Below are 27,581 nucleotides of genomic sequence, written 5' to 3' on the forward strand. Positions count from 1 at the left end.
ACACGAGCTACGGATGAGTAGCTGTGTCTAAGCGGGTGAATTCAAGCCGAACCACCTAGCCTCCACTCTTCATCGAATCGTGGTATCTAGGCTATTTCATTCATACGCTGTGAGCTCTGAGCTACAGAGCTGTCTGTCCTCAGACGACACCACAGAGAAAAGGGAAGAAATCAGACCATCAAGCCAAGAAGGACACTGACATCGTGAGGACAATCAGAGAGTTGCGTCGGAGCAGGGCGCCCTTGAGAAGCCTAAACGAGCCACGCAGGACGCCCATCTGAGATCTCCAACACGTAATTACATCATTATATTCTGACCCATAAGAGCTGCAGTTCGGGGAAAGGCTAGGTTTAAATAAGCATAGCTGACAAATGAACCCAAATTTATATTTGTCTCGTGTACTTTCTTTGTTTCTCTCTCTTTTAAATCCCCATTTTGGGTAACACGCACCATAGTGTGTTGGCCCGTTATACTAAGTCCTAATCAATAGCCTAGACTGTGTTTTGTGTATGTGTATTTTTAATCATCATTTTAGCTTGCTAGTTAATAAATAATCAACTAAGATTGGTGTGGTAAACTCATTGGTGTAGCCCGGGTTCGTGCAGATTCCCGGATTATGCGACGTTCAGACATGAGACTAGAGGTTGATTAATTTACCGACTGTTGTAAAATCGATATTCTGATATTCTTTGAGTTAATTTGGGAAATAGAAACTCAATAAAACTAATTTTCCCATGGTGCCCCAGGTTAATGAGTTAATAATTGCTTGCACGCAATTATAAACAGTTAATCATTCGATGAGCAACAGTCGTCACATTAACTAATACAACGTCACGACAGTGGTCTTGCCCAACAAATGTTCTTACCAATCTGGTGGCAACTAGTGAACAATGCTGTTACCCCTTACTATGGCCCGAAATTGGTCCATCACAGACTGCTGTACAGATATATTTGAGAAAAAAATATATCTTAAATTCCTAGTGACAGAATTCTATTGTGAAAACAGATATGCTCAGATATATACCAGATGGTAATTTGAAGGAATTTGATGAAGACAAACAAAATGTAAATATTAAGGCATTAAAACTTTTTGTTAGTAATACCACATCTCAGTATGTTGTTTTTTTACCTTGAGGATTGTTAGAGCAAGTCTGTGGTCCAGAATAGACAAACTAGGAAATCCCTGTACTGTTTGATTGTTGTAGTTTATGAAAATGTGAATAGAGACCAAGCACGGGGGTGGCAGCATCATGTTGTGGGGGTGCTTTGCTGCAGGAGGGACTGGTGCACTTTACAAAATATATGGCATCATGAGGTAGGAAAATTATGTGGATATATTGAAGCAAGATCTCAAGACATCAATCAGGAAGTTAAAGCTAGGTCGCAAATGGGTCTTCCAAATTGACAATGACCCCAAGCGTACTTCCAAAGTTGTGGCAAAATGGCTTAAGGACAACAAAGTCAAGGTATTGGAGTAGCCATCACAAAGCCTTGACCTCAATCCCATAGAAAATTTGTGGGCAGAACTGAAAAAGCGTGTGCGAGCAAGAAGGGCTACAAACCTGACTCAGTTACACCAGCTCTGTCAGGAGGAATGGGCCAAAATTCACCCAACTTATTGTGGGAAGCTTGTGGAAGGTTACCCGAAACGTTTGACCCAAACAATTTAAAGGCAATGCTACCAAATGCTAATTGAGTGTATGTAAACTTCTGACTCACTGGGAATGTGATGAAAGAAATAAAAGCTGAAATAAATCATTCTCTCTACTATTATTCTGACATTTCACATTCTTAAAATAAAGTGGTGATCCTACCTGACCTAAGACAGCGAAGTTTTACTAGGATTAAATGTCAGGAATTGTGAAAACGGAGTTTAAATGTCTTTGGCTAAGTTGTATGTAAACTTCCGACTTCAACTGTAGGTTCACTGTCTACTCCAGTAAACTACAGTTCAGGTGCACCCTCTGGACCAGTAGACACCAGCTCAGATACAGCATTTACAGCCATAGAGAGTAGCTCAGCTACTCTGTCTACTACACAGGGAAGTATACATAAATCCTGTGCCAACAGAGACCATTACAGATACAGCCTCTGTACCAGAATAAACCAGTTGAAAAGCACTTGTTGAATATATAGTTTGTTTGACAAATATTTTGATTCTGTTCAGGGAAGGTTTGTTTCTCTTTAGTAAACTCATATTTCTTCTTTGGTTATCATGTATGGCCTGTCATGTTTAGCCTAGGCTACTATAATGTTCAACTATGTATACTGAACCAAAATATAAACGCAACATGTAAAGTGTTGGCCCCATGTTTCATGAGCTGAAATAAAAGATCCCAGAAATGTTCCATATGCACAGAAAAGCTTTTTTTCTCACAAATTCTTTGCACCAATTAGTTTACATCCCTGTTAGTGAGCATTTCTCCTTTGCCAAAATAATCCATCCAACTGACAGATGTGGCATATCAAGAAACTGATTAAACAGCATGATCATTACACAGGTGCACCTTGTGCTGGGGACAATAAAAGCCCACTTGTAAAAGTGCAGTTTTGTCACACAACACAATCCCACAGATGTCTCAAGTTTTGAGGGAGCATGCAATTGGCATACTGACTGCAGGAATGTCCACCAGTGCTGTTTCCAGAGAATTTAGTGTTCATTTCTCTATCATAAGCCACCTTAAACGTCATTTTAGAGAATTTGTCAGTACATCCAACCGGCCTCACAACCGCAGACCCCCTGGCTCCAACTTGGGCCTGGCTCCCTTCCAGGCCCACCAATGGCTGCGCTCCTGCCCAGTCATGTGAAATCCATAGATTAGGGTCTAATTTATTTATTTAAATTGACTGATTTCCTTATATGAACTGTAACTCAGTAAAATCGTTTAAATTGTAGCATGTTGCGTTTATATTTTGGTTGAATATATATTGCGAATGTTAATGAAATGTTGATACAGTAAGATGGCAAACGTATTATAAACTCAGCAAAATAAGAAACTTCCCTTTTTCAGGACCCTGTCTTTCAAAGATAATTTGTAAAAATCCAATTAACTTCACAGATCTTCATTGTAAAGGTTTTAAACATGCATTTCCCATGCTTGTTCAATGAACCATAAACAATTAATGAACATGCACCTGTGGAATGGTTAAGACACTAACAGCTTACAGACGGTAGGCAATTAAGGTCACAGTTATGAAAACTTAGGACACTAAAGAGGCCTTTCTACTGACTCTGAAAAACACCAAAAGAAAGATGTCCAGGGTCCCTACTCATCTGCGTGAAAGTGCCTTAGGCATGCTGCAAGGAGGCATGAGGACTGCAGATGTGGCCAGGGCAATAAATTGCAATGTCTGTACTGTGAGACGCCTAAGACAGTGCTACAGGGAGACAGGTTGGACAGCTGATCGTCCTCGCAGTGGCAGACCACGTGGCCGACCACAGGGAAGACATCCTCCTCCCTCTTGTGGTACCCTTCCTGCAGGCTCATCCTGACATGACCCTCCAGCATGACAATGCCACCAGCCATACTGCTCGTTCTGTGCGTGATTTCCTGAAAGACAGGAATGTCAGCTTTCTGCCATAGCCAGCAAAGAGCTGGGATCTCAATCCCATTGAGCACGTCTGGGACCTGTTGGATCGGAGGGTGAGGGCTAGGGCCATTCCCCCCAGAAATGTCCAAGAACTTGGTGAAAGAGTGGGGTAATATCTCACAGCAATAACTGGCAAATCTGGTCATGTCCATGAGGAGGAGATGCACTGCAATACTTAATGCAGCTGGTGGCCACACCAGATATTGACTGTTACTTTTGTTTTTGATCCCCCCTTTGTTCAGGGACACATTATTGCATTTCTGTAAGTCACATGTTCAGTATGTCTCAGTTGTTGAATCTTGTTATGTTCATACACATATTTACACATGTTCAGTTTGCTGAAAATAAATGTAGATGACAGTGAGAGGACGTTTATTTTTTTGCTGAGTTTATGTTTTGAGGAAAATATTTCATATTGTCTATGTTTTAGTGTGCATGCCATATAGGCCTATGGATGAATGGCTATAGGCTGGTGAATTAAAATCTCTCTTACACTCAGTGGTCAGGAAAACAATTAAATGAACTATAGTTATTAATTTACCTTTGAATATGACAGTATTGCCAAGTTGTGTTACATTATAGCAGAGATTATATCAATTATAAACTATATATATGGAATTCTGTGCATTGCAGCCAATTATACACACAGGGAGGCGCCAAAGACAAGGTATGCGTACGACTACAGGAAGGAATATTTCTGAACTGGTTAGAAAAATATGCTTATTAAAGTTATTATAACATATAAACATAATGCAATGTGTTTGTTATAAAATATTATTTCTGTTGCAGCTATTAAATGTCATTTACAAGTCAATTGGAACTTTATTTTGTTTTCCACCAAGAGGTCATGAATAGGGAGGAACTAAACCACCGTTTACTTTCACTTTCTCCGCCTTAGGAAATACAATAACAGAAGTAGGCTAGGGTTTGAACCACACAATGTTTTGGCATATATAATTTGAATTTACTTTTATTTATTATCTAAACAAACGAATTAGCAAATATGCCGAAACTAACGCTCATCGGATTGTACTTTTGGATTTGTCTGGCGCAAAAGGTGGTTTCCGGAGGTAAGTTGAACCGACCCGCAGCATCGAACGTAGATTTAGGGCTACCTAATATTTGTAAGGCTACTTGTGTGCTTACAGTGTAGCCTACAACATTATCACATCATAATGTTTGATTATGATGAACAATAGGTATAGGATATGTAACAATGCGCTTATGAACACAATGTAGGTTGCAACTTCAAGAACAAGCGCAGCCGTCCAAGTGGGATTCAAATCAGTGAAAAAACACATGGCAATATGAAACAAAAAGCTTTTATAGCGACATTATTGACAATAGCCTAAACACGCTCTTCATAGTGATTTTCAACATGGAAAGTCAGAATGGTTTTAAACGAAGTCTATGTGGGTTTCGATGTGAAATAAGGACCGCACCTTTCTTATCATTTATAGCGACACACACATAACCAACTTCAGGTAGTTAAAGAATATTAAGTCCTGGCCTACCAAGGCGTAAACCTACAGAAGGGTCTGCGTGATCATGGCAGGGCCGGTGATATGGGGGGGCTACCGTACCTTCTTACTCCTCCAGATAAAATATTTAAATATTTGTCATTTATTTGACCAAGATGTACACCGACAGAAAGAGTCATCAATCTCAGATAAAGCATCCGAGCGAGCGAAACAGCTCCCCTCTGTCTCTGTATGTGTAGACAATGTATCTGATGCTGTCTGGACCAAAATAGTATGGCATGTCAGAGAGGGGCGCTGTTTCGCTCACTCGGATTCTTGCGTTTCAGCAGAGAGGAAGAGGCGAAGCAAGAGGGCTCCTTCTGTCCATGCAGACATAAGCTTGTGTCCCGCCTTCCCGCCTTTGGGACAATGACTCCCATTGTTAGGGCGGAGACATGAGTATCTCATCATTATATACAGATCTCTGGTTCCAGCCTCTTGCGAATTGGAAAAGAAAGTTGGCGGGTACACTGTTAGGATGCTGGCGTCCCATAAATTAAATTGAGGGTTGTATTGCCATAAATTATACAATTACTCCTATATAATTACTCCTGCCATAATAAAAACATTCAACATACTTCACCAGAGAGCATGACTTAGCCACAGAGGATCATTCAAATACTTCACCAGAGAGCTTGACTTAGCCACAGAGGATCATTAAAATACTTCACCAGAGAGCATGACTTAGCCACAGATGATCATTAAAATACTTCACCAGAGAGCATGACTTAGTAACAGAGGATCAATAGCTTCTTTAAAAAAAATTGCTGTAGATTGTTTCAAATCACAAGTGAATAAGTGTAAGCCTATTTTGGAATCCCACAATTTGGGCAGTGGGCGTGGCAATATGTCTGGGGCGGCAGGTAGCCTAGTGGTTAGGGCGTTGGGCCAGTAACCGAAAGGTTGCTGGTTAATCCACTTTTCTCCGGTAGGCCGTCTTTGTAAATAAGAATTTGTTCTTGCCTTGTTAAATAAAGGTTAAATGTAAAAAAAAAAATGTCTATCTGATTGAGTTGTGGCTGTCAGTGAAAAGCAAATAAAATATGTGTGAAGGTAATGTGTCTAAAGTATAATTTTTTATCTTGCAACAAGAAGAAGAGAAGTGGTGTGTGGTGAAGATATGGCATGTCTCTCTCCAGAATGCACTCAGCTGTCTCCTACCAATTCTTGCCCATTCATTGTTTCATTGTGTGACTTGTTTGCCCTTTGATTGTATTTTTTTTATCACTTCCCCATTACATATGTCATCTGTAGTCCTAGGCCTCTGTAGGCCTAGTTAATCCCTCGTCATTTGGTTACATTAATGACTGTTAATGCACATATTAATTAGAGTCATATACTATTCTCATTCTCAGAGTGGAAACGTTGTTTGCAGAATTCAGAACCTGCTACACTTTTGAGAAACAAGTTTTGGTTTATTTCATAACCATTATGAGTTTTGTCAATCTTTTCATTGTCTTCTGTTTGAAGTGCTCCCGTGAGCAATGAGCATGTGTCTGGTTTCTCTGTCCTGATAACGTTGGAGGAGCGTGCTCGTATGGGCACTCATAGAAGTAGGCCTACCTGGCCTGCTGCATGGAACTGTAGGAAAGTGCCTGTTTGGCAATGTCGGATGTCTGATTGTCTTAACTCACCACGTCCACCACTAATAAGCGGAGCTTCTCAGTCGTTTTTTGTCCACTTTACACATTGTAAACTGTCTGTTTTTTTAACGTCCATTGCAAATGATAGTTCCTCAGTATTTGAAAAATCTTTCCAACACTCGATAATCACCAAGCCTTGGTGTGATAATGCAAAATATCATAGATATTGATATCAAATATCATCTGATGATCCCATATATCCAGCAGAAACGTCTGTCCCAAGCTCTCTGGTGCAGGAAACTCTGAGGGCCCGGAATAGGCTAGTTGATATAATGTTCCAGGTTTTCTAGGGACAGCTTCTGGCTGGATCCAGAAGATATTTGATACAATGTTGCACTTCACGAGTAATATCTCAAGTCAAGACAGATAGAAAGGGAGGCAGACAGGCGGAGTAGAGAGATGAATGTGATTGAAAGAACCAGAATTTTCATCAGGATATTTCCTACTGTTTTAATTGTCGGTTTAGGTCTATCTATCTTATTTTAGTTGATGATGGAAGTTATAGTCTATACGCCAATGCAGCAGTAGGCCTCTCTCTGAGTTCTATAGCCGCCAGTGGACCACCGTGTATCAATGTGTCCATATGGCAGAGGCTGGTGCTCTCGCCTTAAGCCAGGTGTACACTACATGATTTTGTCCATGATTTAGCTGTCCCAGACCCAGTTTTTGAAATTGGAGACAAAATCCCCATGTCGTTGTCTACTCGGGGCGATGCACGTTTAATGTGAGTTGGTCAAAGACACAATCTGAGGGCTACCGATCTTGTGTTTGAGCAGTCTCAGACGCCCCAATATTTTCAAACATGTTTGATTTTATGTGCACAAAATCTGCAATGCTCTTGTAGTGTGAGATGTGCAACCACAAGTTTTGAGAACGGTGATCAGCAATAGCCAATGAGAGCTCGTGACAAAACCAGGCAGAAGAGGTGGAAGCTAACTAGCTAGCTAGCCTAGCATAAAAAAACAACAGAAAACAACATGGCTTTGAAGAAGAAAAGAGCTGGGGGTCATCCACGGGCTATTTGGCCACCCCCTTTACATGGGGTATTGATCAAAATCAAAAGGGCAAACAATTCACACAATGTAACAATGAATGTGCAAGAATTGTCCGGAGACAATATTTTACTTGGAGGAGGAGGCAAGGAGGTACAGTAGGGTGGGCAGGCCCCCATAACGCCTTCCCTCCTTTATGCACAAATATTGATATAATAACCATCATATCGAAGTAAACTTGGAGTCACGTGATAATATGTGTGGTCCTCCCACTATGACTCGGGAAGGTACTGTATGCAGTTTATTAGGCTACAGATGAAATAAATGATGATCAACTTCAGAGGATGGTGAAAGTGCAAGGTGTTGAGTTTGATGCTTCTTTCCAATAAATATTGACATTCTTATTTTGGTGACATGACGATTGATGCTTTGCGGCCATTTGACAAATGAAAATAATAATCGCTCTTATCCATAATAATGTCATAATGTAGATAGTTTACCCCCACTGTAGCTGTTATCCATAATATCCATAATGTAGATAGTTTACCCCCACTGTAGCTGTGAGCTGTTGGCTAGAGTGCATGTGCCAAGACCAGATTGGGCACATTTACTATATAACACAACAGTCTATAATACAGTCAATATAACGCAGCAGTCTATATAACACAACAGACAACAGCCTATATAACACAGTGGTCTATATAGCGCAACAGTTTATATAACGCACAGCAGTTTATATAACGCACAGCAGTCTATATAATGCTACAGTCTATATAACATAGCAGTCTATATAACACAACAGACAGCAGTCTATATAACATAGCAGTCTATAAAGCACAGCAGTCTATAACAGAAATTTGCATCCTGCAGCACTAATTCCAAAAGGTTTTGGGACACTGTAAAGTCCATGGAGAATAAGAGTACCTCCTCCCAGCTGTCCACTGCACTGAGACTAGGAAACACTGTCACCACTGATAAATCCACGATAATCGAGAATTTCAATAAGCATTATTCTACGGCTGGCCATGCTTTCCACCTGGCTACCCCAACCCCGGCCAACAGCTCTACACCCCCCGCAGCAAGTGATCCAAGCCCCACTCCTGCTTCTCCTTCACCCAAATCCAGATAGCTGATGTTCTGAAAGAGCTGCAAAATCTGGATCCCTACAAATCAGCTGGGCTAGACAATCTGGACCCTCTCTTCCTAAAATTATCCGCCGCCATTGTTGCAACCCCTATTACTAGTCTGTTCAACCGGTCTTTCATATTGTCTGAGATTCCTAAAAATTGGAAATTGGCCGCGGTCATCCCCCTCTTCAAAGGGGGAGACACTCTAGACCCAAACTGTTACAGACCTATGTCCATCCTGCCCTGCCTTTCTAAAGTCTTCGAAAGCCAAGTGAACAAACAGATCACCGACCATTTCGAATCCCAACGTACCTTCTCTGCAATGCAATCTGGTTTCCGAGCTGGTCATGGGTGCACCTCAACCACGCTCAAGGTCATAAACCATATCATAACCGGCATCGATAAAAGACAGTACTGTGCAGCCGTCTTCATCGACCTGGCCAAGGCTTTCGACTCTGTCAATCACCGCATTCTTATTGGCAGACTCAACAGCCTTGGTTTCTCTAATGACTGCCAAACCTGGTTCACTAGCTACTTCTCAGTTATGTCAGTGTGTCAAATCAGAGGGCCTGTTGTCTGGACATCTGGCAGTCTCTATGGGGGTGCCACATGGTTCAATTCTCGGGCCGACTCTCTTCTCTGTATACATCAATGATGTCGCTCTTGCTGCTGGTGATTATCTGATCCACCTCTACACAGACGACACCATTCTGTATACTTCTGGCCCTTCTTTGGACACTGTGTTAACAAACCTCCAAACGAGCTTCAATGCCATACAACTCTCCTTCCGTGGCCTCCAACTGCTCTTAAATGCAAGTAAAACTAAATGCATGCTCTTCAACCGATCGCTGCCCGCACCCGCCCGCCCGACTAGCATCACTACTCTGGACGGTTCAGACGTAGAATATGTGGACAACTATAAATACATGGGTGTCTGGTTAGACTGTAAACTCTCCTTCCAGACTCACATTAAGCATCTCCAATCCAAAGTTAAATCTAGAATCGGCTTCCTATTTCGCAACAAAGCCTCCTTCACTCATGCTGCCAAACATACCCTCGTAAAACTGACTATCCTACCGATCCTTGACTTCGGCGATGTCATTTACAAAATAGCCTCCAACACTCTACTCAGCAAATTGGATGCAGTCTATCACAGTGCCATCCGTTTTGTCACCAAAGCCCCATATACTACCCACCACTGCGACCTGTATGCTCTCGTTGGCTGGTCCTTGCTACATATTCGTCGCCAAACCCACTGGCTCTATGAGTATTTGCTAGGTAAAGCTCCGCCTTATCTCAGCTCACTGGTCACCATAGCAACACCCACCCGTAGCACACGCTCCAGCAGGTATATTTCACTGGTCATCCCCAAAGCCAACACTTCATTGGCCGCCTTTCCTTCCAGTTCTCTGCTGCCAATGACTGGAACGAATTGCAAAAATCACTGAAGTTGGAGACTTATCTCCCTCAATAACTTTAAGCGTCAGCTGTCAGAGCAGCTTACTGATCGCTGCAGCTGTACACAGCCCATCTGTAAATATCCCATCCAACAAACTACCTACCTCATCCCCATATTGGTTTTTGTTTTTCTGCTTTTTTGCACACCAGTATTTCTACTTGCACATCTGCATATATATCACTCCAGTGTAAATTGCTAAATTGTAATTACTTCGCCACCATTGGCCTATTTATTGCCTTACCTCCTTACTTAATTTTCACACACTGTATACAGATTTTTCTATTGTGTTATTGACTGTGCGTTTGTTTATCCCATGTGTAACTCTGTGTTGTTGTTTTTGTCGCACTGCTTTGCTTTATCTTGGCCAGGTCGCAGTTGGAAATGAGAACTTGTTCTCAACTGGCCTACCTGGTTAATAAAGGTGAAATAAAAAATATAACGCACAACAGTCTATATAACGCAACAGTCTATATAACACAGTAGTCTATATAACACAGCAGTCCATATAACACAGCAGTCTATATAACACAGCAGTCTATATAACACAGCAGTCTATATAACGCAACAGTCTATATAACACAGTAGTCTATATAACACAGCAGTCTATATAACACAGCAGTCTATATAACGCAGCAGTCTATATAACACAACAGTCTATATAACGCAGCAGTCTATATAACACAACAGTCTATATAACGCAGCAGTCTATATAACAAAACAGTCTATATAACACAGCAGTCTATATAACGCAGCAGTCTATATAACACAACAGTCTATATAACACAACAGTCTATATAACACAACAGTCTATATAACGCAGCAGTCTATATAACACAACAGTCTATATAACATGACAGACAGCAGTCTTTATACCGCAACAGTCTATAATGCACAGCAGTTTATATAACGCACAACAGTCTATATAACGCACAGCAGTCTATAATGCACAACAGTCTATATAACGCACAACAGTCTATATAACACAACAGTCTATATAACGTAGCAGTTTGTGACAAACCATCAGTATAGTAGAAAATGCGATGGAACCCATTTAAATTTGTATTTTTCATTTGGTACATGGGAATTTATCTGCAAAAGTTATTTTTATGTCAAGTGAAAGGGAAAGGGGGATACCTAGTCAGTTGTACAACTGAATTTATTCAACTGAAATGTGTCTTCCGCATTTAACCCAACCCCTCTGAATCAGAGAGGTGCGGAGGGCTATTTACACTACCTCATCATTCACAGACTTATCATCAAAAAGTCAGTTTGATGGAAACATATCTCTGGTGGGAAAATGTGATTATTGTTTTATGCATATTTTAGAGTAATAGCATGAAAATCAGTCGTAAATTGGATGGAAACCTAGCTAGTGATATAATAGTGAACAGGGTGTAGACAAAGACTTTAGTCTATGGTGTTGTCTAGATACATTTCTGTTCCAGTGGTGGTGATGAGGGGAACATACTAGTCAAAGTGTTCAGACTACATAGACCAGATACACCCAGCAAGCAGAATTCTAGACATAAAAAGTAAAGGTTGATGATAATGTCTCTTTCAATGCCAATAGGGTTAGGACTACATATTTATACCCTAACCATAATGTGTTACCCTGGATACATTGATACTCTGATACATGTATGAAATGTCTGCTTTTCCAGGTGATCCTTATCATGAAGTGGGAGGTGAGCTGGTGTTGACGCCAGACAAGTCCACAGTGACTGACCCCATCACAAGCATCGTATGGAAGCATGGGAAGAACAAGGTGGCAGAGTGGGACAAGGATTTTGGTGGTCTGGACATCTATGCTGCCTTCAAAAACCGTACAACCCTGGACCAGACTACTGGAGAGCTGAGAATCAGTGGATTGATGAAAACAGACAGTGGAGTTTATTCTGTGGAGTTTAACAGCAAACTGCTTGACAAGACATATACACTATCTGTTATCAGTAAGTGTTTCTGTGTGTTTCTGTGTGTGTATGTGTGTGTATGTGTGTGCGTGCGTGGTCATGTAGAAACAGCAGGTTATGTATTGCAGTGCCTCACAAGCATTTCCCCAAATTATTCCTGTTTCTTTCCTCTATTTACAGAGCCAGTCCCCAAACCCACAATCACTTCTTCCTGTAACCCAGACAAAACCTCCTGCACTCTGACCTGTGAAGGTGACACCACTGATGCTGAACCAGTCACCTACAGCTGAAAAGTGGGGGAGGGGGCGTGGCAGGTCACAGGAAAACAGCTGATTGTCTCTAAGAACTACACTGGCAAACCAACCAACAGTTACAAGTACATCTGCAAGATGAAGAACTCTGTTAGTGGGGAAGTCAGTGAGGTGTTTGGTTCAGGTGAGTGGACATACATAAGTGTGTTAGTCTTATGTATTGATATGTTAGTAACACTGCTGGTGTTGTAGGACATTTTGAATGCTGCACTATGTTGAAAACAGACATTGGGGTTTATTATGTGGAGTTCAACAGCAAAGTGCTTTAGAGGACATATATATTATGTTATCAGTAAGTGTTTGTCTGTCTGTCTGTGTGCCTCTATATTAAATAGCAGATTATGCAGTGCCTCACAAGCATTTCTTTCCTGCTTTGTCTTTCTCTCTCCTGGATTTACAGAGCCAGTTCCCAAACCCACAATCACTTATACCTGCAACTCCAACAAAACCTCCTGCATTCTAACCTGTGAAGGCGACACCACTGGTGCTGAACCAGTCACCTACAGCTGGAAAGTGGGGGAGGGGGCCTGGGAGGTCATAGCAAAACAGCTGATTGTCTCTAAGAGTGACACTGGCAAATCAACCAACAGTTACAAGTACATCTGCAAGATGAAGAACTCTGTTAGTGGGGAAGTCAGCGAGCCAGTTGGAGAGGTGTTTGGTTCAGGTGAGTGGACACTCAAGTGTGTTACAGTCTTATGTATTAATATGTCAGTGACACTGCTAGTGTTGTAGTGCAGCATTCAAAATGTCCTATGTTGAATACCTGAAAATCCTGTCAAAGTATCAATACAAAATGTGTTTTCATTTCAGAGCCTTCTGAAGTTGGTGTTGGGGTTGTTGTTGGTGTTGTCGTTACCATTGTAGTGCTTGTTGCCATCGTCATAATAGGTAAGAACAGCACATCTCTAGTAACAGAACACTGTACATGTACATAGTTCTGAAGCACAGATTGACATAACAGCAGCAACAACAGTGAGCTATACCCCCTGAAGGGGATACCTGTTCTACCTGTATTTACAGTAGTGTTCAGATGTGCAGGTACTGTATGCAGGTTCTTTATTGGTGCTCTCAGAAAATATCTGTTCATATTGCAGCTTAAGCATGTAATTGTCGGTGAAGTCATACTCAATAGCTGATAGAATGGTTAATGCAGACTTGTACTTTAAGAAGTTGTAAAATACTTGTGTTTTCATTCCCCAGTTTGGTTGGTGTGGAAGAAAATAACAGGTAGGATGATTCTCTGGCTCTTTCTGGTTCAACTCTTCATACTCAGTGCTTCAGCAAAATGTTAGACAATGTGCATTTCATTTCATTGGAAGGGTCTTAATAATGTATGCACACTCCAACACTCAGGCATAATTTAAAAATGCAGTATTTGTGTTTAGTGAATCCGCCAGATCAGAGGCAGTAGAGATGACAATGCATTATATTGATAGGTGTGTGGATTGGACCATATTGCTGTCATGCCTGAGCATTCTAAATGTAATAAGTACTTGTAGGTGTCATGGAAAATGAATGGAGTAAAAAGTACATTATTTTCTTAAGGAATGTAGTGAAGTAAAAATTGTCATATATAAATAGTAAAGTACAGATACCCCCCTCCCAAATTTAAGGGAAGAATGAAGAAAATAAATAGAAAAAGGGGTGTGTGTGTGAGAGTGTGCGAGTGCTCAGTAGTAATCTCATAACCTTATGCAAACTTAAAGGGAAAATACAGTTGAAGTCAGAAGTTTACATACACCTTAGCCAAATACATTTAAACTCAGTTTTTCACAATTCCTGACATTTAATCCTAGTAAAAATTCCCTGTCTCAGGTCAGTTAGGATCACCACTTTATATTAAGAATGTGAAATGTCAGAATAATAGTAGAGTGATTTTTTTTTCAGCTTTTATTTCTTTCATCACATTCCCAGTGGGTCAGAAGTTTACATACATTCAATTAGTATTTGGTAGCATTGCCTTTAAATTGTTGAACTTGGGTCAAATGTTTCGGGTAGCCTTCTACAAGCTTCCCACAATAAGTTGGGTGAATGTTGGCCCATTCCTCTTGACAGAGCTGGTGTAACTGAGTCAGGTTTGTAGGCGTCCTTGCTCGCACACACTTTTTCAGTTCTGCCCACAAATTTTCTGTAGGATTGAGGAAAGGGCTTTGTGATGGCCACTCCAATACCTTGACTTTGTTGTCTTTAAGCCATTTTACCACAACTTTGGAAGTATGTTTAGGATCATTGTTCATTTGGAAGACCCATTTGCGACCAAGCTTTAGCTTCCTGACTGATGTCTTGATGTTGCTTCAAAATATCCCCATAATTTTCCTCCCTCATGCCATCTATTTTGTGAAGTGCACCAGTCCCTCCTGCAGCAAAGCACCCCCACAACATGATGCTGCCACCCTGTTCTTCGGCTTGCAAGCCTCCCCCTTTTTCCTCCAAACATAACGATGTTCATTATGGCCAAACAGTCATATTTTAGTTTCATCAGACCAGAGGACATTTCTCCAAAAGGTATGATCTTTTTCCCCATGTGCAGTTGCAAACCGTAGTCTGGCTTTTTTATGCCGGTTTAGGAGCAGTTTTGCTGAGCGGCTTTTCAGGTTATGTCGATATAGGACTCGTTTTACTGTGGATATAGATACTTTTCTACCTGTTTCCTCCAGCATCTTCACAAGGTCCTTTGCTGTTGTTCTGGGATTGATTTGCACTTTTCGCACCAAAGTACGTTCATCTCTAGGAGGCAGAACACATCTCCTTCCTCAGCGGTATGAGGGCTGCGTGGTCCCATGGTGTTTATACTTGCGTACTATTGTTTGTACAGATGAATGTGGTACCTTCAGGCGTTTGGAAATTGCTCCCAAAGATGAACCAGACATGGGGAGGTCTACAATTTTTCTTCTGAGGTCTTAGCGGATTTCTTTTGATTTTCCCATGATGTCAAGCAAAGAGGCACTGAGTTTGAAGGTAGGCCTTGAAATACATCCACAGGTACACCTTCAATTGACTCAAATGATGTCAATTAGCCTATCAGAAGCTTCTAAGCCATGACATCATTTTCTGGAATTTTCCAAGCAGTTTAAAGGCACAGTCAACTTAGTGTATGTAAACTTCTGACCCACTGGAATTGTGATACAGTGAAATAATCTGTCTGTAAACAATTGTTGGAAAAATTACTTGTCATGCACAAAGTAATGTCCTAACCGACTTGCCAAAACAATAGTTTGTTAACAACAAATTTGTGGAGTGGTTGAAAAATGAGTTTTAATGACTCCAACATAAGTCAAATCAAATCAAATCAAATTTATTTATATAGCCCTTCGTATATCAGCTGAAATCTCAAAGTGCTGTACATAAACCCAGCCTAAAACCCCAAACAGCAAGCAATGCATGTGAAAGAAGCACGGTGGCTAGGAAAAACTCCCTAGGAAAAACTCCCTAGAAAGGCCAAAAACCTAGGAAGAAACCTAGCGAGGAACCAGGCTATGAGGGGTGGCCAGTCCTCTTCTGGCTGTGCCGGGTGGATATTATAACAGAACATGGTCAAGATGTTAAAATGTTCATAAATGACCAGCATGGTCAAATAATAATAATCATAGTAGTTGTCGAGGGTGCAACAAGCACGTCCGGTGAACAGGTCAGGGTTCCGTAGCCGCAGGCAGAACAGTTGAAACTGGAGCAGCAGCATGGCCAGGTGGACTGGGGACAGCAAGGGGTCATCATGCCAGGTAGTCCCGAGGCATGGTCCTAGGGCTCAGGTCCTCCGAGAGAAAGAAAGAGAGAAAGAGAGAAAGAAAGAATTAGAGAGAGCATATTTAATTCACACAGGACACCGGATAAGACAAGAGAATACTCCAGATGTAACAGACTGACCCTAGCCCCCCGACACATAAACTACTGCAGCATAAATACTGGAGGCTGAGACAGGAGGGATCAGAAGACACTGTGGCCCCATCCGATGATACCCCCGGACAGGGCCAAACAGGCAGGATATAACCCCACCCACTTTGCCAAAGCACAGCCCCGACACCACTAGAGGGATGTCTACAACCACCAACTTACCATCCTGAGACAAGGCCGAGTATAGCCCACAAAAATCTCCGCCATGGCACAACCCAAGGGGGGGGGGCGCCAACCCAGACAGGAAGATCACGTCAGTGACTCAACCCACTCAAGTGACGCACCCCTCCCATGGACGGCATGGAAGAACACCAGTAAGTCAGTGACTCAGCCCCTGTAATAGGGTTAGAGGTAGAGAATCCCAGTGGAAAGAGGGGAACCGGCAAGGCAGAGACAGCAAGGGCGGTTCGTTGCTCCAGCCTTTCCCTTCACCTTCACACTCCTGGGCCAGACTATACTTAATCATAGAAGAGATAAGTCTTCAGTAAAGACTTAAAGGTTGAGACTGAGTCTGCGTCTCTCACATGGGTAGGCAGACCATTCCATAAAAATGGAGCTCTATAGGAGAAAGCCCTACCTCCAGCCATTTGCTTAGAAATTCTAGGGACAATTAGGAGGCCTGCGTCTTGTGACCGTAGCGTACGTGTAGGTATGTACGGCAGGACCAAATCGGAAAGATAGGTAGGAGCAAGCCCATGTAATGCTTTGTAGGTTAGCAGTAAAACCTTGAAATCAGCCCTTGCCTTAACAGGAAGCCAGTGTAGGGAGGCTAGCACTGGAGTAATATGATCAAATGTTTTGGTTCTAGTCAGGATTCTAGCAGCCGTATTTAGCACTAACTGAAGTTTGTTTAGTGCTTTATCCGGGTAGCCGGAAAGTAGAGCATTGCAGTAGTCCAGCCTAGAAGTAACAAAAGCATGGATTAATTTTTCTGCGTCATTTTTGGACAGAAAGTTTCAGATTTTTGCAATGTTACGTAGATGGAAAAAAGCTGTCCTTGAAACAGTCTTGATATGTTCTTCAAAAGAGAGATCAGGGTCCAGAGTAACGCCGAGGGCCTTCACAGTTTTATTTGAGACGACTGTACAACCATCCAGATTAATTGTCAGATTCAACAGAAGATCTCTTTGTTTCTTGGGACCTAGAACAAGCATCTCTGTTTTGTCCGAGTTTAAAAGTAGAAAGTTTGCAGCCATCCACTTCCTTATGTCTGAAACACAGGCTTCTAGCGAGGGCAATTTTGGGGCTTCACCATATTTCATTGAAATGTACAGCTGTGTGTCGTCCGCATAGCAGTGAAATTTAACATTATGTTTTCGAATGACATCTCCAAGAGGTAAAATATATAGTGAAAACAATAGTGGTCCTAAAACGGAACCTTGAGGAACACCGAAATGTACAATTGATTTGTCAGAGGACAAACCATTCACAGAGACAAACTGATATCTTTCCGACAGATAAGATCTAAACCAGGCCAGAACTTGTCCATGTAGACCAATTTGGGTTTCCAATCTCTCCAAAAGAATGTGGTGATCGATGGTATCAAAAGCGGCACTAAGATCTAGGAGCACGAGGACAGATGCAGAGCCTCGGTCTGACGTCATTAAAAGGTCATTTACCACCTTCACAAGTGCAGTCTCAGTGCTATGATGGGGTCTAAAACCAGACTGAAGCGTTTTGTATACATTGTTTGTCTTCAGGAAGGCAGTGAGTTGCTGTGCAACAGCTTTTTCTAAAATTTTTGAGAGGAATGGACGATTCGATATAGGCCGATAGTTTTTTATAATTTCTGGGTCAAGATTCGGCTTTTTCAAGAGAGGCTTTATTACTGCCACTTTTAGTGAGCTTGGTACACATCCGGTGGATAGAGAGCCTTTTATTATGTTCAACATAGGAGGGCCAAGCACAGGAAGCAGCTCTTTCAGTAGTTTAGTTGGAATAGGGTCCAGTATGCAGCTTGAGGGTTTGGAGGCCATGATTATTTTCATCATTGTGTCAAGAGATATAGTACTAAAACACTTTAGTATCTCCCTTGATCCTAGGTCCTGGCAGAGTTGTGCAGACTCAGGACAATGGAGCTTTGTAGGAATACCCAGATTTAAAGAGGAGTCCGTAATTTGCTTTCTAATGATCATGATCTTTTCCTCAAAGAAGTTCATAAATGTATTACTGCTGAAGGGAAGGCCATCCTCCATTTGCGAATGCTGCTTTTTAGTTAGCTTTGCGACAGTATCAAAAAGAAATTTCGGATTGTTCTTATTTTCCTCAATTAAGTTGGAAAAATAGGATGATCGAGCAGCAGTGAGGGCTCTTCGATACTGCACGGTACTGTCTTTCCAAGCTAGTCGGAAGACTTCCAGTTTGGTGTGGCGCCATTTCCGTTCCAATTTTCTGGAAGCTTGCTTCAGAGCTCGTGTATTTTCTGTATACCAGGGAGCTAGTTTCTTATGACAGATGTTTTTAATTTTTAGGGGTGCAACTGCATCTAGGGTATTGCGCAAGGTTAAATTGAGTTCCTCGGGTAGGTGGTTAACTGATTTTTGTCCTCTGACGTCCTTGGGTAGGCAGAGGGAGTCTGGAAGGGCATCAAGGAATCTTTGGGTTGTCTGAGAATTTATAGCACGACTTTTAATGCTCCTTGGTTGGGGTCTGAGCAGATTATTTGTTGCAATTGTAAACGCAATAAAATGGTGGTCCGATAATCCAGGATTATGAGGAAAAACATTAAGATCCACAACATTTATTCCATGGGACAAAACTAGGTCCAGAGTATGACTGTGACAGTGAGTAGGTCCAGAGACATGTTGGACAAAACCCACTGAGTCGATGATGGCTCCGAAAGCCTTTTGGAGTGGGTCTGTGGACTTTTCCATGTGAATGTTAAAGTCACCAAAAATTAGAATATTATCTGCTATGACTACAAGGTCCGATAGGAATTCAGGGAACTCAGTGAGGAACACTGCATATGGCCCAGGAGGCCTGTAAACAGTAGCTATAAAAAGTGATTGAGTAGGCTGCGTAGATTTCATGACTAGAAGCTCAAAAGACGAAAACGTCATTGTTTTTTTTTTATTATTGAAATTTGCTATTGTAGATGTTAGCAACACCTCCGCCTTTGCCGGATGCACGGGGGGTATGGTCACTAGTGTAACCAGGGGGTGAGGCCTCATTTAATACAGTAAATTCATCAGGCTTAAGCCATGTTTCAGTCAGGCCAATCACATCAAGATTATGATCAGTGATTAGTTCATTGACTATAACTGCCTTGGAAGTGAGGGATCTAACATTAAGTAACCCAATTTTGAGATGTGAAGTATCACAATCTCTTTCAATAATGGCAGGAATGGAGGAGGTCTTTATACTAGTGAGATTACTAAAGCGAACACCGCCATTTTTAATTTTGCCCAACCTAGATCGAGGCACAGACACGGTCTCAATGGGGAAAGCTGAGCTGACTACGCTGACTGTGCTAGTGTATAAGTGTATGTAAACTTCCGACTTCAACTCTACATCCTAAATTCAAGGAACCTTTTCTACTCTGTTAGCTGTAAACCAATGTTGAATGACCAATCCTAGGGGAAACACTGCTGTAATTGACAGATTCTTAAAAGTTAAATATAACACTGTATTGGGAAAGGGGGATACCTAGTCAGTTGTACAACTGAATGCATTGAAGTATAGGAGTGTTTCTTTCAAAATGATCTGATTAGAGAAAGTTTGTCCTTCTGTTCTCATTAGCAGCTGAAGCCAGCGGATCCAACAGTCATAAAGATGAGTCAAAGCCTGAGGGTAAGAAGACAGTGGCATTCACCTGGAATTCTGCCACTTAGCATCCTTTTCATTGTCATCTAGAAGTGAACACAACAAATACTTATATGGTATGTGTATGAGGATGCTAAACTCAACCTTTCTCTCGTCTTCTCCTCCTCAGCTAAAGGCAGTGATGTAGTCCAGCCAGAACAAGGCAAGTATTCCAGTTAATTTAAGACTGTATAAAGCAGAAGTAACTTCTTAAAGTAGCATTTGATGCAGTAGGAGAGAGGCTGTAGTTGATGTTTTCCTTCTGTGTGATTCTGCAGAGATTACGGTTCCACTAACGGTCAACCACAAAACAGGGGAAGAGGATGCAGACAAACCTGGAAAAGGGCAGGAGAATGGAGGTTTGTATGAAACTTAAGCAGATAGTTTAGCTGGCAGTTACGGTGAACTCCAACCATATTTGTCTTGATGATTTGATTCCTGTAACTGACTGATTCTTAAATGCTAAACATCAATGGTCACAGACAATTGACTACAGCTCAGCGTTCAACACCATAGTGCCCACAAAGCTTATCACTAAGTTAAGGACGCTGGGACTAAACACCTCCCTCTGCAACTGGACTTCCTGACGGGCCGGCCCCAGGTGGTAAGAGTAGGCAACAACGCATCTGCCACGCTGATCCTCAACACTGGGGCCCCTCAGGGATGTGTACTTAGTCCCCTCCTGTACTCCCTGTTCACCCATGACTGCGTGGCCAAACACGACTCCAACACCATCATTAAGTTTGCTGACGACACAACAGTGGTAGGCCTGATCACCGAACAATGAGACAGCCTATAGTGAGGTCGTCAGAGACCTGGCAGTGTGGTGCCAGGATAACAACCTCTCCCTCAATGAGAGCAAGACCGGTTGCATCACCGCCTGGTATGGCAACTGCTCGGCATCTGACCGAAAGGCGCTACAGAGGGTAGTGCGTACGGGCCAGTACATCACTGAGGCCAAGCTTCCTGCCATCCAGGACCTATACAGTGGGGGGGAAAAGTATTTGATCCCCTGCTGATTTTGTACGTTTTCCCACTGACAAAGAAATGATCAGTCTATAATTTTAATGGTAGGTTTATTTGAACAGTGAGAGACAGAATAACAACAAAAATATCCAGAAAAACGCATGTCAAAAATGTTATAAATTGATTTGCATGTTTATGCATTAATATTTTATTTTGACAAACAGTGTTTGTCTTCATCAAATTACCCTCAGGTGTGTATTTTTATCTGTTTTCACAATAGAATTTTGTCACCTGAATTTTAGGACATTTTTTCTCAAATATATCTACATCAGTCTGTGATGGACCAATTACGGACCATAGTAAGGGGTAAGACTAGTTACCACCAGATTGGAACATAAGAACATTTGTTGGTCAAGACCACTAACCTGGTATATCCCAGGTTTTAGTTCTGTTACTGGTATGTCTCATGTAATTCTGTTACAGAAGATGTTATGAATTAAGACCAGCTCCCATGAATTTATTTTGGGACTGGACCAAGACTGTTCTAAAATGGAGTCTTAGCACATGCAAAAACCTGTACTTGTGTTGACTGAATGCTTATGTTGTCCATGTACACATCTGAACACCAATTCTGTTTCAGCACTTTGTCTTAAGAATGTATTTTTTTCCAAACTTGATTGGTGAAAGCAATACAGAGGAAGGTCCATATAGGGCTGGGCTGGGCTGAACCATCACCAACATACATATCCCTATCTGAACCCTTTCAGATCTGTGAAAACTGACTTGGGGAATGGGACTAGTTGACACTAGACTTACAGAGCAGTCTCATTGCATGTACTGTAATTCTTTTTAAAAATGTATTTAAAATATTGAAGCTTTGTTTAACTAGGCAAGTCAGTTAAGAACAAATTCTTATTTACAATGATGGCCAAGGAACAGTGGGTTAACTGCCTTTGTTCAGGTGCAGAACAACAGATTTTCCCCTTGTCAGCTCTGGGATTTGATGTAGCAACCTTTCAGTTACTGGCCCAACGCTCTAACCACTAGGCTACTTCTCAGCCAGGTTCGCTTAACGGATCACACCACAGGACTGACGATTCCTAAATCAAGTGTCAACTCCTTCCTTCTTAGACATGTTCTGTCTCAGGTAATTCTGTTACAGAAGATGTTATGATTTAAGACCAGCTCACATTGCTTTATTTTGGGACTGGACTGGCACATATAAAAACATATTAATGTACAATCATTGTATGTATCCCTTTTTAAACTCCAGACCTCACACTGTAGTGATGTGTTGATGACTGAATGCATGTGTTGTCCATGTACACACATCTGAACACCAATTCTGTTTCAGCACTTTGTCTTAAGAATGTATTTTTTTTTTTCAAACTTGATTGGTGAAAGCAGTACAGAGGAAGGTCCATATAGGGCTGGGTTGAACCATCACCAACATATATATCTGTGAATACTGAGCTGGGGAAAGGGACTAGTTGACACTAGACTTAGATCATTCTCGTTGCATGCACTGCATGACTTCTCAGCCACGTTCGCCAAACGGATCACACCACAGGACTGACGATTCCTAAATCAAGTGTCAAATCTTTCCTTCTGAGACATGCTGCTATGCAAAACAAATGCACTTGAAAGCGCAGTGTGTTAAATATATTTTATCTGCAATGGTTGAATTCCAGCCTGTATATGCTGACATTCCTTTGTTAATTTGAGGTGTTTGATATTTATATTTTTTCAATAAAGGACTTGAGTTCTATATTGGATTTTATTATTATGACCTCAGTGATCAGGTCGATTTTCTTTTCAAACCTGATTGGTGAAAGCAATATACCCTGCCGTGCCATTGCCACAAGGAGGCGCCACAGAGTTATACACGACTTGGCAAGGACTTTGGGAGAAGGATGGAGAACCTAGGCGCTACATTGTAACAATTAAGAAATGTGTGTAGTCTGTAATCTAGGCTGCATTGAAATAATGTACATTTTAGCCAACAAATTCTTAGCCACACAACAGTCCAGTTTCATTATCAAGAAGTTATCTAGTAGCAAGCTGAATTTCACCTCATAGGCTACGAAAAGGGAGCTTTCGCAGAAATATAACCATGTAATATAGACTAGGCTACTGCAATAGCAGCGCTTAGCAGAGTTTGACAAATGATCAATGCGACTTCAAAGAATGTCGATCACACTTCTGTCTTACTGGTGGAAGCAATACTCTGCGCCATTAAAATCAAATCAAATTTATTCATATAGCCCTTCGTACATCAGCTGATATCTCAAAGTGCTGTACAGAAACCCAGCCTAAAACCCCAAACAGCAAGCAATGCATGTGAAAGAAGTACGTTTTGCTTCTTATGGATTATCCATAGGGAAGACCAAACCTGCTGTAATTAGAAATAAATAAAAAAATATATAAATTCCCACAAATAGATCAACCCAGGGGCGAAAATCTGATATCAACTTTGGGGGGGGGACAATTACATGAAATTTTCTCAATAGCAATTCCTGAGGGGGACACCAAAAGTAGTGCTGTAACACATAGCCTACATTGTAATATGGTAAATGTATATTGAGGAACCAAAGAAACCGGTAACCAAAACTACACAACTAATCACAACAGCAATACCATTGCCTTTAACAAATCTTAGTTCAGTCACCAGTTTAAGTTGAGAGTGGGGGTATCCATGGCATTTTCCAATTATGTTCCTATTTTACAAGTAAAAAAAATGGAGAACCTTTCATAATGTTGCCAAACAAAGACTCAACAAACTTAACTGAGACTCCCTGTCTCTGCCAGTCTGTCCCTGCATATCTGTCCCCAACTCTGCTGTCTGTGTGCCATCTGTTGCCTGCTCTGCCTAATGACATCATTGTGAAACATTTCCATTAGAATTTCATTTCTTTCTTATGAACATTTTATCAACTAGTCTTTGAGATATTAGGCTACTAGGGTTCTTACTTTGCGTTTTGGTGTACTGAAAAATACTCTGATGTCCGTCTTTTATTTTTCTGCCATTTTTCTACCTGGCTGGCTGGCTACACAGACACACAGTGTGTAGGTTATTTACAGTAGGAGATGGGCTTCTATCATCTTATCTTGTATCATTCTATTTGGGCTTCGATCTAAAAGGTAGCTAGCAAATGTGAAACGGATTAAAATGACAAGAGTTGACAGCTGTATGAGTTCACCATTTACATAACATATGCTGCAACCTTTTGTAATTTTAATAGTTTGTTTCATATTGGCTGGCTTTCAACAATAGCTGAATTTGCAAAGCAAGCGAGCACCAATTCAGTTTCAGTGGTGTTTGCTATAATCTTTGCTACCCGGGTTAAATAAAATAAATAAATAAAAGTTCCCTTGCGACAATTTAGCTTTTGCAACGAGACCATTAAATATATTTAAGACAATGGTAGAAGAGAGTGTAGTTCTGTTCAGTTTGGATTTCAGTTTATCGCTAACCTTATCACAGGGACTTTGAAGCACTAACTTACATCATCTGCATGCTGATCTCTGAATAAATTGACGATAGCAAAGATTCCATCTTTGACGAGGCCACATAAATGGAATAGGTACTAGCTAGCTTAATAGTTCATATTTGCGCGCTAGCTCTGCATATTCAGCTAGTGTGTGTGCGCGATTGACTGGATTAACCTCACGTCAGTTACGTTCATTGAGTGCCTTTCAGACAGTGGCTACGACCCCTCTGTTACCTTGCCATTGGATCAAACCATTGTGAGGAAAAGAGTGGGGGGGTCGCAATCTTTTGAAACTTAAAAACGCGCTATTAAGTGTCTATAATCAGCACAATTGCTTTCATTGCGTATTATTCATATTATTTAAATTACATAGTTATGTTTCAGTGATATATTGGGGGGGACAAATCATATTTTTCCCAGGATGGGGGGGGGGTCGTGTCCCCCCGTCCCCCCCGGGATTTCCGCCCCTGGATCAACCATGAATGAATGCACGTATAATTGGGTGAATTAATGCACACATAGCTAATTTAAATAATTAATCCCACTCATTGATATTTTTTTCTGTATTTATTCCTCCAATTTGATAATTAGGGGTGTCAAGCGAACATATGTGGGTATTATCTAACACACCATTGGTTGGTCAATGCCACGACATGTTGCTAGATTGCATTTGCCTGCGTTCAGTATGACAGAGGTGTTTAAAGGCCATGTTTAACATTAGCACAGCAATCTACCAATATATGTCACTTTTTGGGGGAAAGTTGGAAATAAAATATTTTATATGCTGCTTTGCCCCACACGCACCATAAAATTACACAAAAAGAACAAATGGAACATTGTCCTTGCTTGACATAGAAACAGGTGAACAGTTTCTTGAACACTTGACTGCCTGCACCATTTTGAATTTTAAAACGGAATGCAAAATTCATATAGAAGGATTTCAGTAGCCCCTGTGACGTGTCTGGATTACCCCTTGGTCTGTGGTGGTATTTTGCCAGCCAGGAAAGGTAGAGGAGCACAGAGAATCACTCCGTTTTAAACAGAAGCTTCTGGCAGTTTCTGAAGCCAATGTGGAATGTTTAATTAATTTTCTTCCTATGAATTTGTCTCTAGCGTTTGAATGGTTTTGGTTATAAGCTATTATGACCCCATACCTGAAAGCTTAGACTCTCTGGAACATGGACCTTCAACATTCCACATTGGCTTCATAAACCACCAGAAGCTTCTGTTTACCACAGAAAGTGTTTTATTCTGTCATCCTCTACTTTTCCTGGCTGGCAAAGTACCAGGATGTTGTCTCTGGTTTTTAATCTGAATTTAGAGAACTGAATTTGAATGCATCTGAGAAGTTTAATATATGAAACTTTGATCAACTTGAAATAATAGTTTGTAAACTTGATGCAGAAACAATAAATTAAATATCTACCATACTGAAACTGAATATATAAATATTCAATTTAAATATTCAATTAAATAGAAATATAATTTTACAACTAAATTAATATTCATTTCAGTTTCAAATCATGAAATACAAGTTCAAATGATGAAATCTATGATAAGTCAATCGGCGCATTACAAACAAAAATTCTAAATTATGAAATTAGTTCCTTATTTTTATTCCTCTGGCGCTGTAGGCCAAATGTGTACCCGACGTGTTCCCATTTTGAACCATTTCATTTGTACGAAGGTACAAACTCTGTCTTCCTGGGGGGGGGGGGCACTTTCTACTCAACAGTTAAGGCATGAAATGGGTCATTTTAATAACTAATATTTCAGTTTCTCTGGTCATATAGGAGTAACAACATGAATTTGTGCAGAAATATTATGGTGCGACTCGAGTTTCGCCATCAACTGGAAGATGGTGTCCATTTTGGTCAGTGTCAACTGATGTTATGGGTGTAAAATGGCACGTTGATGCTGTCTGTTGGTAAATGTTAATTATTGCAACACCAGTGTTTTTTCAATCAGTGTGCTTGATATACCCAGGATGTATTGCAATGTGCTGAACAAGAGTGGTTATTCGCATCAATGACTGTCTCGTCATTTAACATCCAAACAGCGGAGGAAAGAGAGAGTGGAGGGACTTTGAAAGGTGGACCCGGATCAGGCTGCTTCCCTCTACCTCCGCTGAGACTGATCAGCTGCAGGCTCCATTTTTTTTATTTCACCTTTATTTAACCAGGTAGGCCAGTTGAGAACAAGTTCTTATTTACAACTGTGACCTGGCCAAGATAAAACAAAGCTGTGCGACAAAAACAACAACACAGAGTTACACATAAACAAACGTACAGTCAATAAACACAATAGAAAAAACTATGTACAGTGTGTGCAAATGTAGAAGAGTAGGGAGGTAAGGCAATAAATTGGCTACAGAGGCGAAATAATTACAATTTAGCATTAACACTGAAGTGAGATGTGAAGATGATGATGTGCAAGTAAAGATACTGGGGTGCAAAAGAGCAAGAGGAAAAATAACAATATGGGGATGAGGTAGTTGGGTGTGCTATTTACAGATTGGCTGTGTACAGGTACAGTGATCGGTAAGCTGTTCTGACAGCTGATGCTTAAAGTTAGAGAGGGAGATAAGTCTCCAGCTTCAGTGATTTTGGCAGCAGAGAACTGGAAGGAAAGGTGGCCAAAGGAAGTGTTGGCTTTGGGGATGACCAGTGAAATCAGCCCAGTAAAATAAAAAAGCTAATTTAAATGTATGCTCACTCAGCCGTGCCTCAAGTAATACAACAACTGATCTTTTACCGGTGTGATCATGTAGCCTACCTCAAATGTTGAAATATAATTGTAAAAGATTGTCTGAGAAGAACAACAATGCATTGGCAGGGGAGTTCAAGCAGAGCCAATATGCGGTGATAATGTTTTGG

General features: G+C 41.1%; 1 protein-coding gene across 1 annotated transcript in view; it reads left to right on the forward strand.

Annotated features, from left to right (window-relative positions):
* Positions 1-4,513: 4,513 nt before the first annotated feature.
* LOC106574687 (uncharacterized) overlaps positions 4,514-27,581 on the forward strand; it is an 86,409-nt gene continuing 63,341 nt past the window's right edge. The window contains exon 1 of the mRNA XM_045697837.1: positions 4,514-4,661. Within this exon, the coding sequence (XP_045553793.1) occupies positions 4,595-4,661 (67 nt within the window). The 5' untranslated portion in view covers positions 4,514-4,594. The remainder of the gene's footprint in view (positions 4,662-27,581) is intronic.

The sequence above is a fragment of the Salmo salar genome, chromosome ssa16 (assembly GCF_905237065.1).
Source record: "Salmo salar chromosome ssa16, Ssal_v3.1, whole genome shotgun sequence".
NCBI lineage: Eukaryota > Metazoa > Chordata > Actinopteri > Salmoniformes > Salmonidae > Salmo > Salmo salar.